Here is a 12,064-nt window from a genome sequence, read left to right as displayed (position 1 = left end):
GTCATATTTAATATTTAACATTAAATTTTGGGTTTCACAGCATGTGTCTGCACTGTTGTTGTAGCTACAGAAGACGTCTGGCTCGATTTAGGAAAACATAACTGACATTTTTATTTTATTAAAAGGAATTCAAATTAATGAATCAATCATAATTACAAGTCGTTCGACTTGTATTAAACCTACCACATGGACATGCATATTTCAGTTTGACATATTAAACACAATGAGAACCAACAAGCTCATCCCCATCGCAGACGCCCTCCGTAGCAAGTTAGCCAAAGATGGAGCAAACAGAGGCAAACAACTCAAAGGGGGTTTCTTTCATTTGGTTTTAATACAAAAATCCAGAGATATCATACATAACCATCTCAGATTTGCGCTTTCACATTAGAACCCAAATTAGGGAAAAGAAGGAAGAGACTGGGGAAGAAGGAACAGAATTAGTCAAATAAAGTCCAGATGCTCATACCTCTTGTCGCCTTGTAACATTTTCCATCACCTTGGGCAGCAGGTTATGATGATGACCTCTGACCTTAACCGAAGATGTTTTCATTACCAGAGATTATCCCAGGCTCGCCTCCATGTTGACCCACAGAAACACTGACCAGAGCAACATTACGACATTGTGACCCTACCAGGAAATCCAGATGTACAAATGTTGTTCATCAAGAGCCGTGTCTCCGATTGGTGGTGACCAGGTAGCTGGTCTATGGTATTGCTTAAAATCTAGCCAACTCTCTCAGAACTATGCACAAAGGTTACGAGCAGCAGATTGTTTAGAACGGAGCACAACACACAACTGTTAGTTTGGGTTCTTTTAATTCTGTGCTACAAGGTTCCCCATAAGAAACAGACGCTTACAAATTCCCAAGTTAAACCAGGAACAGTGAGAGAAGCACGGTATGACAAACTGTTCACCTTCTCTGGTCTGTGGCTCCTGCAGAGATCAGGCCGTGTCACACGCTTTGCTGTCACGTGTAGATGTGTGGTATACTGGAGCATTAGATCAGAAACGTATACGCTTGTGGTCGGCTGGATGTCCTCTGTGTCTACTTCAGGTTCTCAGTAACTTTTCCCGGTTAGCTTCCTGCAGCTCTGTCCGAGGTCAGGCCTATTCAGCCCAATCTCCTCTGTCCCCCAGCGATTTATTTCTAATTGAATGAGCATTTCTTTTAAAACAAGGGGGGCACAGTATGAGATAGGTGGTAATGGAGCAGCACCAAATCTAACTTGAGTGGATGCCGTCATTATTGATCGTCACTTAGGAAACTGACAGTCTGTGCGAGTCCATCACAGTTTCTCCAAACAGCTTGTCAAGAAGTATTATTTATAATCAGCGTGGTTGTCAGCTCTATAAAAAAAGTAAAATGGCCATTCTGTCTTCTTCCGCTCCCCCCTCCCCCTTTCCCACAAACTCACACACACAACTCCACACATGCATGCCCTCAACACTCACATACACACAGTCCTGATATTCACCATGTGGGAGAGAGAGCCAAGCTTGGCCACATCAGACCTGATTAAACTGAGCCAATGAACAAAAACACCCATCTTCCTCTTCCCATGTCTGGCTCTACAAAATGGCTGCATGGCGTACCACAAGGCTCTACGCTCGGCCCAATTCTTTTTCTCATCCTCCATTACTCTGAATGCGCTCACATCTCATTGGCTAGCTCTTCCATTTCTGTGGAAATGTCTCCATTGGCAATCTTTGTATTCTCCTCGTATCCAGGGGGCATGAAAGCTAACGTGTATGGGTAAAGCTTGTGACACTCTGCACGGTACAGCTCGGCACGCTCCTTGCAGTCGCCTAGGGCGCCGCTGTGAAGACACTCAAGGACCTCTGTACAGATCTGTGAGGAGGACAAGACAAATGGAAGGAGATTTTATCAAGCAATTTATGCCTGAATCACTAAGAGCAACATAAACAACATATGTAAAAACAGCAGTTTAGTGAAATGTGCATGATCCTACATGTTAAAGACAATGTTTGACATTCAACTGTAAAGTAAAGATTTTCCACTTAATTTATAGCTTAATTTAAGAAATCATTAAGAATTTAATGAGAATTAAATGATAGGACATACTCTCAGCCAATTATCCTTCAAGGACCAATGTATTGTAGTACATACCTGTATGTTTCTATTGCTGAGCGACTCATCAAGTGCAAAGGCCAGCTCTGCTGCCTTAGTTTCTGTCGATGAATCCAAGTAGGCCATCATTTTTGCAGCTGCAAAGAGAAAAAAGGAATTATTTTATGCCACAACAGTGTATATGTACTAAACTACAGTTAATTTGACAGGCTCTCTCTTGTTAATAGATCTCCTAAGTTTAATGTAAACAAAAAAGCTGAATATAATGATCATACAAAAGAGAAAGAGTACATTTAAAGTAAATACTTTACAATTTAGAAAAAAATTCCATAAGAATCCACTGATAGTGACTCCTGGGCAGTGACTAGCCAAGCCAACACTCACTTATGGCTTTTCAGCCAATTCAGCATATTTAACTGCCTTTGGTGCTGGTGATCTTGTGGTGCCTAAGCCCTTGCAAAGCCTAAATAGGACCCAAGTAAAATAATCGCTAATCAGAACGTGTGTGTGCCTACCAGCTAGCCGATGTGGTATGGAATTGGAGTGCTTGGTGAGGTAGGCCTGGTTGAAGCTCTTTGCATTGCTGTCTCCAAACAACCGGGTGATCTCCTGCTTCAGCACCATCCTGACAACCTCTGGCAACTCCTTGCTCTCAGAGACTGGAGGAGTAGCAAGTGTATAAAATAAAAAGGCAATTAAGACAGGAGGCTTAACGATATTTGGGGTAATGAGTAGTAATGAGCAGTATTACCTCGTTTAAAGAAGCGTACAAGACATTGGTGTAACCATGGGTGGTCTGGGTCGATGGCAAACGCTCTCTTCACTGACTGGAGCATCAACAGGGATTTTTCTGAAAATGTAAGACACATTGATAACAGGCTGTGGAGCAGTGAGATTTTTAACATGACATAAAAATGTCAGTAAAGTAAGAACCTTTCCTGAAGTAGATCTCAAATGCCATTAGGTGTGTGTCTATTTTGTCTTTGACCAGGTGTTTGAGAGGCATCAGGAACTTGATAGCTTCTTCCAGTGGATTTTCTACCTATAACCAAAAAAATATGGACAGACAGGAAAGCTGTCAACAACACCTGAACCACTCTGGCTCAGTGAACAGGTTGGTTCCAAGTTTGTCCGGCTAACCTTCACTAGTTTGTCAGGGATGAGTTCCTCTTTGGGCCCTCCAATCTCCTCGTCGTCGTCCTCCTTCTTCTTCTTCTGGTTCTTAAGCTGCTTCTCCTTCTCTGCATTCTTCTTCTCCTCCTCTAGCTGGGCTTTCTTCTGGGCTCGTCGCTGCTTGTTCCTAAGCTTCTTTAGCTCTTTGTCCGAGAGGTTAGCTTAATGGAAGCAACAAGAGTGGTGTTAATGATGTGGAACTAAATCCAATCATTTCTTTGTACAAGAGATGAAAGGAAAACACAGTTTTGTAAATAGGACATGAGTCTCGCCCAACTTAAACCCATGTGTCCTGGCTCCATGGTCTCTCACCAGTGTCAGCCTGCAGTTCCTTGCCATCGTCAGTCAGGGGGTTGTCATGAAGGCTCAGGTAGATCTGGATGGCAGTAACAGCAGCCTTGTAGTAAAATGGATGCATCCTAAGCACGTCTTCCAGCTTCAGTAGATCCACGTAGGAGCGTAGCGTCATCTTCCTCATGCAGTAGGTGTGAAAATCAAACTGGTCATCTGTGATCTCCACAAAATGCTGGGAGTGAGAAAAGGAAATTACAAAATAATCATCAAGAATAAAAAAGATAAATGAAGAATAAAAAAGCAGTTTTTCAGAATAGCATTGTTTTTGGTAGAGCCCCAGAAAGGAAAGGCTCACCCTTTCAATCTCATGGCACTTCTTGAGAGCTTCCCCAAACTTGTTTATAGCCTTGTAAGCCAGTGCACATTCCGTCTGAAACCACATGCACTGCATCTCATTCAGATTCTCCACCGCTGACGCTCCCTCCTAAGAAAACACGGACACAGAGGTGTGCATGAGGAAGAGCACAGGGTAGATGTAAGCAAATGTAACCAGGCTCATTACCAAGTCACAAAGAAGAGCGGATACTGTTGTAAACGTTACTTATCTAAACTGTATGCAAAGATCACCAAACAAATTAAAACTAATTAGTGTTCTTTTATTTGAACGGTGATTTATTTTTCCATTTTATGTTAGGTCCTAATAAGATACAGACCAGGAGAGTTAGAGGTGGAAATATCAAACTCTGTTCTCTCACCCGTGTGAATTTTGAGCACATTTCCTCTGCCTCTTTAATCATGCCAGCTTTCAGCATATACTTGGCACACTTGGAATTGATGAATCGGTCTGCGGTGTCCAGAGCTTGGGCCTCATCCATCCACTGAGCTGCCTCTCGGATGTTCCCAGCATGCTGTGGGAGGATGGAGGTCAATGCAATACCTTCCTGACATATGTCCAACAGCAAATTCAGGTACAAATGTGGACAAACGTGCAGCATATGATACCTTGTAAATCTTGGCTTTGATGAGGAAAAGTTCAATGAGCGTAGGCGTGCTCTCAATGGCCGTGTTGATGTATTCTAGAGCAAGCGTCTGCTGGTCGATCATGTCATAATGCTGTGCCAGGAAGTACTGCACCCACAGCAATGTGGTGGGTGGCTCCTCTTTACCATCGTCTGCGACAGATCAAGCACATTTCTGCATTAAACTATATGTGCAGAGTAACTGAATTTTACATAATGTAAAAAAAATTAAAATATTCTCACCATTCTGACTGAACATTCTAACAGTTTTTAATGATGTTTCATAGCTAACCACCAGCTCCTCTATTATTGCCACCTGTGGGGAGAGAGGACAAAGTTTATTTCTACTCTTTGCATCTTTTAGAGAACATTAAAAATATTTTAATCTATTCTAGCAGTTGTCTTCACTTTGTTTAAACTCTTCCTCTATTACATTATGTAAGCAGTAAAAAAAGAATGTGATTAGACAGACGTCTTAGGCAACAGCTGCATCACCTTTTCTTTGTCGTTGTACAGGGATTTGAGGGTTGTGAAGACAGGCGGGCAGCCTTTACTGAAGTTCATTCTCAGATACCTGTCCAGACACTCTCTGAACTTCTCACCTGGAAACAAACTCACAATGAGAAACTGCTCTGCTCCTTTCACACAGTTAAATACACAATAAACAAAAAGACATAATGAATCCAGCAACTATTGTTCTTTTATCTTGGACTTTAAACTGAACTGCCAGCTGTTCATTAGTTAGTTTGCAAGATGTATATTATTGGCCACACCAGAGAGGAAATTAAGTGGAAGACGGCGAGGAACCAGTCCTTTGGGAAACTTCTCCCAGGCTTCTTCATAGATCTTGTGCGTTTCCTCTACAGTGCCTGATGAAAAAACAATAACACAAACACAAATTCAGCAATTATTTGGGTTGATATAGTGTCAACCTAAATAATATATTAGGTTGAAGACACTGATGCATCTAATAGAAAGAATACATTGTCATACTTGGTTTTAGTGCCTTTTCCAGGCCGTGGTAATACAACCAGTTCTCTGGGTTCCTGTCCTGCAGACGCCGGTAAACTTCTGCTGCCTCCTCCAGACGCTCCAACTTCAACAGTAGTTCTCCTACAGAAATCATGAACAACAGCTGTAGTATCCTGTAGCCTTTTAAAGATCAGAGGCAGTTTGACCATCCAATAATACATAAAAAAAATAGCAGGTGCTGGTTAAATTTGACACACTCTTTGTAAAACAGTAACCTACCACGTGTCTCTTCCACTGCAAGTTTGTCACAGATCTGCTTCTCGTAGTTGGTCAGATGCTCGAGGGCCTCCTTATGCAGGCCAGCTTCCCTGAGCACCTGGTTCTGATACAGCAGCAGCTCACTGTACTCGTAATCAACCTTGTCTGGAGACGTCTGAGACACCATGAGGAAAGTCATGTTAGTGCCACAAGTAACTGCTTTGTTGTTCCGACATCTTCAGTTGAAATGGCAGAAAATGCAGGAGGGGAGATTTAAGAGAGAACAAAGGTGCTTTCAGTTATCTGCTGTTTAATACATTACTTAAAAGAGGCCACTTCAGTTCAGGTAGGTGTTATGATAATATGCAAGTGCACATTATTTTGTGGGAGAGATTACTGCAAAGTTAGAATAACCACAGGATGTTTTTACTGCTCAGGAAAATCTGCATGAGTTTTTGTATATATTTCCTTCTTACACCAGCGTGTTGCATTACATACATGTAAATGGCACAAAGACAGGAAGTAGACTGGTCTTATCAGGAGCAAACTGAACAAAGGGAAAGCTCTACAGCATTTTACAATAGCACCCAATGGCCACAGACGGCACCCGTGTTCGACTGGGAAAATAATTTTTAGCAATAATTTTTCAGTTTAAAGAACTAAAACAGCAGACTTCTTCTTACCTGTTGTGTTTTCCTAAACTCTTCGATGATCTTTGCAGCCATCTCATAGTCCTCTAAGAGGTGATAGGCGATGGCATAGCCGATCCAGGACGCCCGCTGGGCAGGCCGCAGCTGCAGCAGCTGGTATCGTGTCTCCTGTGGAAAAAACGCATATGACTTAAATTGGTGATGTGTAGCTGTGGAAAAAAAAAACAAGAAAAAGTGGGGTGAGAGTGGCAGCAAAAGGTGGAGAAGGAGAATTCAGCCAATTCTTGGATTGGTGACAGATATCTCAACTTTCTGCAGATTCTCTCAGTCCTCTTTTAATCACAGTCATGCTATGTCCTGGACAAGGCAGACTGGCCGGTGGATGTTTGGTCGATCCGAACAAACAAAGTCTCTCATCATCACTCTGTCCTGATCTACATGATGTTGAGGATAACTGATAATACGGTTTTCCTGAGTTTTGCCGTTTGTCCTCACCCTGTAGCCCTCCAGGTCTCTCATCTGGATCTGAAGCAGGGACAGGTCTCGGAGGATCTGCAGGTTGTCCTTGTCCCACTTCAGAGCGTTACGGTAGCACTTGATGGCCTCATCGTACTTCTTATCTGAGCGTTGCAGTAGGCCATACACATGCCAGCCTGGGATGCACGGGAAGTTAAGGAACACGCAGAAAACTAATGTGACAAAAAGTTACAGAAAGAGTTACAGAAAGGATGAGGTCCAATTTAACTTTTAAATAAAGTAAAAACATCCTGTCCTTTAGTTGCGTCATCCACAACTAGAAAAAAAAGACTAACAAGCAGGAATGTGCAGATCAAAGCGTAGTGTCTGATACTAAAAAGGATCCATTAGGATTATAAACTGCTTAGACTGCTGTCACAGTGACCCAGCTCAAGTTAAGCGGCTGAAAATGGATGGATGATTATAAACAGGAGAAAAAAAAAACAAGGACAGAAAACTATTAGGCAACATACACATTTTTTCATAATGTTCTCCACAGGCTCCAAGTTTAGTCTGATTGAAGTGATGAATCAACTATGAACCAAGTGACTTGTACAAAGACAGCTGTGCACTGTCGGTTTTGAGACACTGTGACATTAACAAGGGCTCAAGCACTTATATGCTGAAAATGCACAGCGATTTTACTCTGGGAGTGACACAGAGAAAGGGAAGGGCAGAAAGAGAGCAACTGGGAGGATGTGCTGACTGTGCTCTTTAGAGAAAACAGCACCTCAAGGTCCTGTGGTATTAGGCACATGTTCCTGTTTTACCGATCAGAAGTACTTGACTGCCTTTACGAATAAAGCAGGCTAGCGATATAAACCGGCAAGGATACAGACATGGCTCTTCAGGTCATTGCGCAGGCCTCTTCTCACCAGGTCGTAGGCCTCCTCCTTCTTCCCCAGACAGTTCAGGGTCAAGCCTTTCATTGCCAGGGTCTCTGTGGAGAAAGGAGCATACATGCATCTCATTAAACACTATGTATGGGTCTCTGTGTGACCACATTCACGCGTGTGCTGCTCACCTCCATGCTCTGCAAACTTGGGGTTGGACAGGATTTGTTTGCAGAACTTCAGCCCGTTTCTGTACTGTTTGTGTTCGTAACATCGCTGTGAAAGGAGGGAAGAATGATCACATCAGGTCAAAGCAAAATCAGGTACTTAGGTAAAAACAAAACATGTCAATGTCCCATGCAGACGCCAAGGTTGGTTGCGAAATTATTAGTAATTCACTGCACAAAGTGAAAGATTACAGAATCAGCTGAGGTTTGGGGCTCAGGCTTTATTGGATAGCATTTATGTCTTTACACATTAAACAATACAGATCACTGTAATTTCTAGTTACAAACACTGTATTAGTTGCAACAAACCGTACTCTAGATTTTAGACCAAGCCCGGCTCCACTTCCACCACATATGCGTTCCTTTCCATGCGGTCACTAATAAGATCTTTGCCTCATTCACCCAAAGAAACATCTACAACCTTTCTTATTTGTGACATCACTGCTGGATAAAATGTCTTCTCAATAAACCCACATTTTCTATTTTCGTTTAAGACATTTTTAGTTCCTTTATTGGCCATATCCAAATATTTGTCCAATGGCTCAAATTGTTTATTGTCTCTCCTTTCTCTAATTTTTCTCCCATAGTTCTTGTTTGACATGTAAATCCTTGTCCTTCAAACAAACAAAGAAACTGAATCTAAGAGATAAGTCCTTCAGCACAACAGAGCAACACACTGATTACATTTTAATAACTAAATATACTTCTAATACTGTGTCTGACACAAAAAGGTACTATGTTGCCTAACAGATCTAGTTTGAAATACTACTGTAGGTAATAAAGCTCAAATTCAAAACTTCTATATCACTTCTTTCACTGAAACACATATATCTTCACTGCACAGCAATCATGTGATTTTCTCCACATGCAGTGAACTATCAAAATTACTACAATAATACAACCTATAATTAACAACTACAAGGTTTAAGTTTTCAGCTTTGCACTAAGACTTCAATAATAAGTCTTTGTCCCACTACTGAGAAACTGGGCTCCTGCTTTGAGCACAAAGAAACCTAAGACTTGGCCACACGTGCCGGTAGATTGCAGAGCAAGCGATTTTTATCCACTGGAAATCAATAAACTAAACGTTATTTAACACAAGTTAAAATGATGACATTTCACAATGTTTAGAACTAGTGTGTTGTTTGAATCCATAAATATTTAGAGGAATAATGCCAAGAATGTGAACTCATCCAACAAATATCAGTCTGGAATGGGCATTAACCCTGAACACACAGCAGTAAGATGTCTGTCAACACTCAAGACAGCGATACACAGAAACATTAATAACCTAGTTCCATACGTTTCACACCCTGCACTTCTTCATAGTTAGGAGGAAGAAATCCTAAGATAAAATGTCTGAAGCTAATCTGTGTCACATAACTCGAATCAAATCAGAGTCTTGTGCAGGTCATGTGTATTATGGAAGTACACAGATGCTGGTATACACATTTATTCTACTGCATATGTCATGTAAATTTAGCAACGCCACCAGCTGTGCTTATCAAGCATGTTCTCCACCTCTCCCAAAATAACTCACTCCCCTGAGTTACACAGACGATCTAGAAGAGTGTGGCAGCTCTGAGCCAACGGGCGTGTGGATGGTAAATGCAACACATTTCAAAGCATGTTTACATACTATAACAGCGTTCACCTCCCGTTGGAAGAGGGTTATGAATTAAAAGTGCCAACATTACAGAAAGGCAACTGATTTTTTTAATATTAAAAATATAATGCTCTGAATAACTATTCATAATATACTGAACAGTAATGACATATATTTAAAGGCAGACTCCATTCCTCTTTAGTGAACCTGTCCTGCAGTTTGCTGAACAGAATATCTAAGGCACAGAGACGTGAGCATGTTGCTACAGGTATCAGTGAAATAATAACCTCAAAGTCCAGTAAAAGAAAATACACCAGGCTGAGGGCTTACCACATGCCATGACAACATGTTTATAGTCATGAGTTATAGAGTTACAACCCGATAATTATGATCAATTTAACTACTCTCCAACAACAGTAGTGATCCAGCCCAACAACTCTTCCAACGCCGCAGATGTATAAGTGGGAACGCAAAAACAAAGTGGGGTGTGGTCCACACCTGAGGGGGGGGTCAAAAAGGGTAACGCTACCAATTTCTCATTTTGGGAGCAAACTATCTCCACCAAAAATGTTTAACCTCATTTTAATACAAATACTATGATACTAAGCATGACAACTTGGGGTTGGTGTGTTTTATGAAAAGTAGTTTATGACAAATTTAAAAAAAAACAATAGTGAGGAAGCGGTGATGGGGGTGATGATGGAAGATGTTTCCTGTAAAGCTAGATCTGCTCAGAGGTTCGCAGAAAACACAGACTCAAGCCCTCTCTGCTGGACGCTGAGTGGGTGCCAACCTTCTGCCAAGGTGCCAAACATCATCGACATGCTGGCAGAGCCCCATTCAAGCAAATCACTCATGTTTATGTGGACGTGCCATTGATTTGCAATGCTACTGTCACTTTACTTTACAGTTTGAGGAAACTCACAAATGATTAACACACTGACGAGCAGAACGCATGGCAGAAGATATGCAGCCGTGTCAATACAGAGTGATGAGAGAAGTTCTGCAAAACTATAATTACAGTCGATCCCCAAAACTTTAGTCATTCATTTAACAGAGAAATCTGTGCGAAGAAAGTATGTAAACGGTGGCTCGGCAGAATGATCCCAACATGGAAAACACTGAAGGATGCTGGTGGGTGGGTAGCTAGCTGCCAGAGCAGCAGGCCGGGGGTAGCTAGCTAGCGTTACAAATGTACTGACAGTGCAGCCACGCTGAATCCGATTTGCTCCATCACCCGGTCGTTTTCACGTACGTGTGTGGTTCCCTCCTCATAGACCGGTGAAGGTAGGGCGAGGTATGGTTTCGGATTAGGACTGAAAGCAATCAAACGTTCGCTAAAGCAACATATCTAACGCTAGTGGGCTACCGTTAGCCGATTAGCTAATGCCAAATACCCAGCAAGTGGGCTGAGCTGCGATAGCAGGTTAGCATGGCCCAGGTGTGGCATATGACAAACACACGTAAAGATAAATACTTCCAACCCACCCAACAATAAAAGCAACACAACAACACAAGCAGAAATAGTTTGACGATGTTTACAACAGCAGCTTGAGGTCTTAACTTGAACACACGACTGTTAAGTTTTAAGTAGCTAGCAAGTTAGCCATCGTGGGACCTAACGTTAGCGTCAAGTTGTTGTATTTGACTGCCCTGGGGCCTGTCGCTAACATTAATAGCTACGGCCCGTTATTTGCAGCTGCATGAATGCATTTTCATTGGCGCCTCGTTTCGTGCATCCAGACGTTTGTCCGAATCACAAAAAGTCGTAAACAACCATTTTGTTTCCACAATACGGTGACAGCGCACATCAGGGTCGGACTAGCTAGCCCATTCAATGGAGCCATTTTGCTAACAATCTCGGGCTAATGCTAACAGAGCCCCACTGACACTGATGGGCACCAACGGATCTTTAAACTCGTCTGGTGTCGCTATTAAACGGCGGCTCGCGCCGCGCGTATGTCCCGCGGCAACTGACCAGAATCCTCTTGAACAGAGCGTTCTCTTTCGGCGGTAAAGTAACTGTCGGCATCGTTGCGGTGGAGATGAGTTTCCCCCTCGACCTCAGCACATGTAGGTAAAGTTAGCCCGGGTAGTCAAGACGAGTTGAGTTGAGTGATGGCGCTGCTTCGCCCGCTCCAGACGCTCCGCTCGATTGCTCCGTTTTCTGCCCGAACGCTTCCTGCTTCCCGACGCCGCTCAAAGTGGCGGCGGCGGGTCTGGCGAAGACGTTGAAGGTGCACGCGGAACACTTTAAGATCCTTTAACACTACGTTTTGAACGATTGCCACGTGTTTTTTCCTTAAAAACTCTAAGCATTATTTTAATTACCCCAGTCTATGAAAAGCATGTATAGTAACATAGTAATTACAGAGTCCGATGAACTTATACTCATGAACAACACGTTTTTGCAGCTTGCGTAA

The 12,064-nt window shown here is 42.4% G+C and overlaps 1 protein-coding gene across 1 annotated transcript; it reads right to left on the bottom strand.

Annotated features, from left to right (window-relative positions):
• Positions 1-315: 315 nt before the first annotated feature.
• On the bottom strand, positions 316-11,850 carry naa15b (N-alpha-acetyltransferase 15, NatA auxiliary subunit b). The gene is made up of 20 exons (XM_029163473.3): positions 11,620-11,850; positions 8,000-8,084; positions 7,811-7,915; positions 6,955-7,112; positions 6,493-6,627; positions 5,831-5,984; positions 5,573-5,692; positions 5,353-5,448; positions 5,075-5,181; positions 4,823-4,895; positions 4,563-4,732; positions 4,316-4,468; positions 3,916-4,044; positions 3,579-3,792; positions 3,234-3,427; positions 3,027-3,135; positions 2,845-2,943; positions 2,609-2,752; positions 2,133-2,230; positions 316-1,853 (listed from the first exon to the last, which is right to left on the bottom strand). Exons 1-20 carry the CDS (start codon positions 11,671-11,673, stop codon positions 1,656-1,658), a joined length of 2,595 nt encoding a protein of 864 aa, XP_029019306.1. The 5' UTR covers positions 11,674-11,850; the 3' UTR covers positions 316-1,655.
• Positions 11,851-12,064: the final 214 nt, after the last annotated feature.

This window comes from Betta splendens, chromosome 1 (assembly GCF_900634795.4).
Source record: "Betta splendens chromosome 1, fBetSpl5.4, whole genome shotgun sequence".
Lineage (NCBI taxonomy): Eukaryota > Metazoa > Chordata > Actinopteri > Anabantiformes > Osphronemidae > Betta > Betta splendens.
This window is presented reverse-complemented; position numbering and strand designations above follow the sequence as displayed.

Excerpts from the sequence above, each read along its gene's own strand:
- naa15b (XM_029163473.3), bottom strand. The coding sequence starts at position 11,673 with ATGCCGACAGTTACTTTACCGCCGAAAGAGAACGCTCTGTTCAAGAGG. Across the intron at positions 7,916-7,999 it reads CAAGTTTGCAGAGCATGGAG|AGACCCTGGCAATGAAAGGC; the intron begins GTGAGCAGCACA and ends CTTTCTCCACAG. Across the intron at positions 3,793-3,915 it reads AGTGCCATGAGATTGAAAGG|CATTTTGTGGAGATCACAGA; the intron begins GTGAGCCTTTCC and ends TCTCACTCCCAG.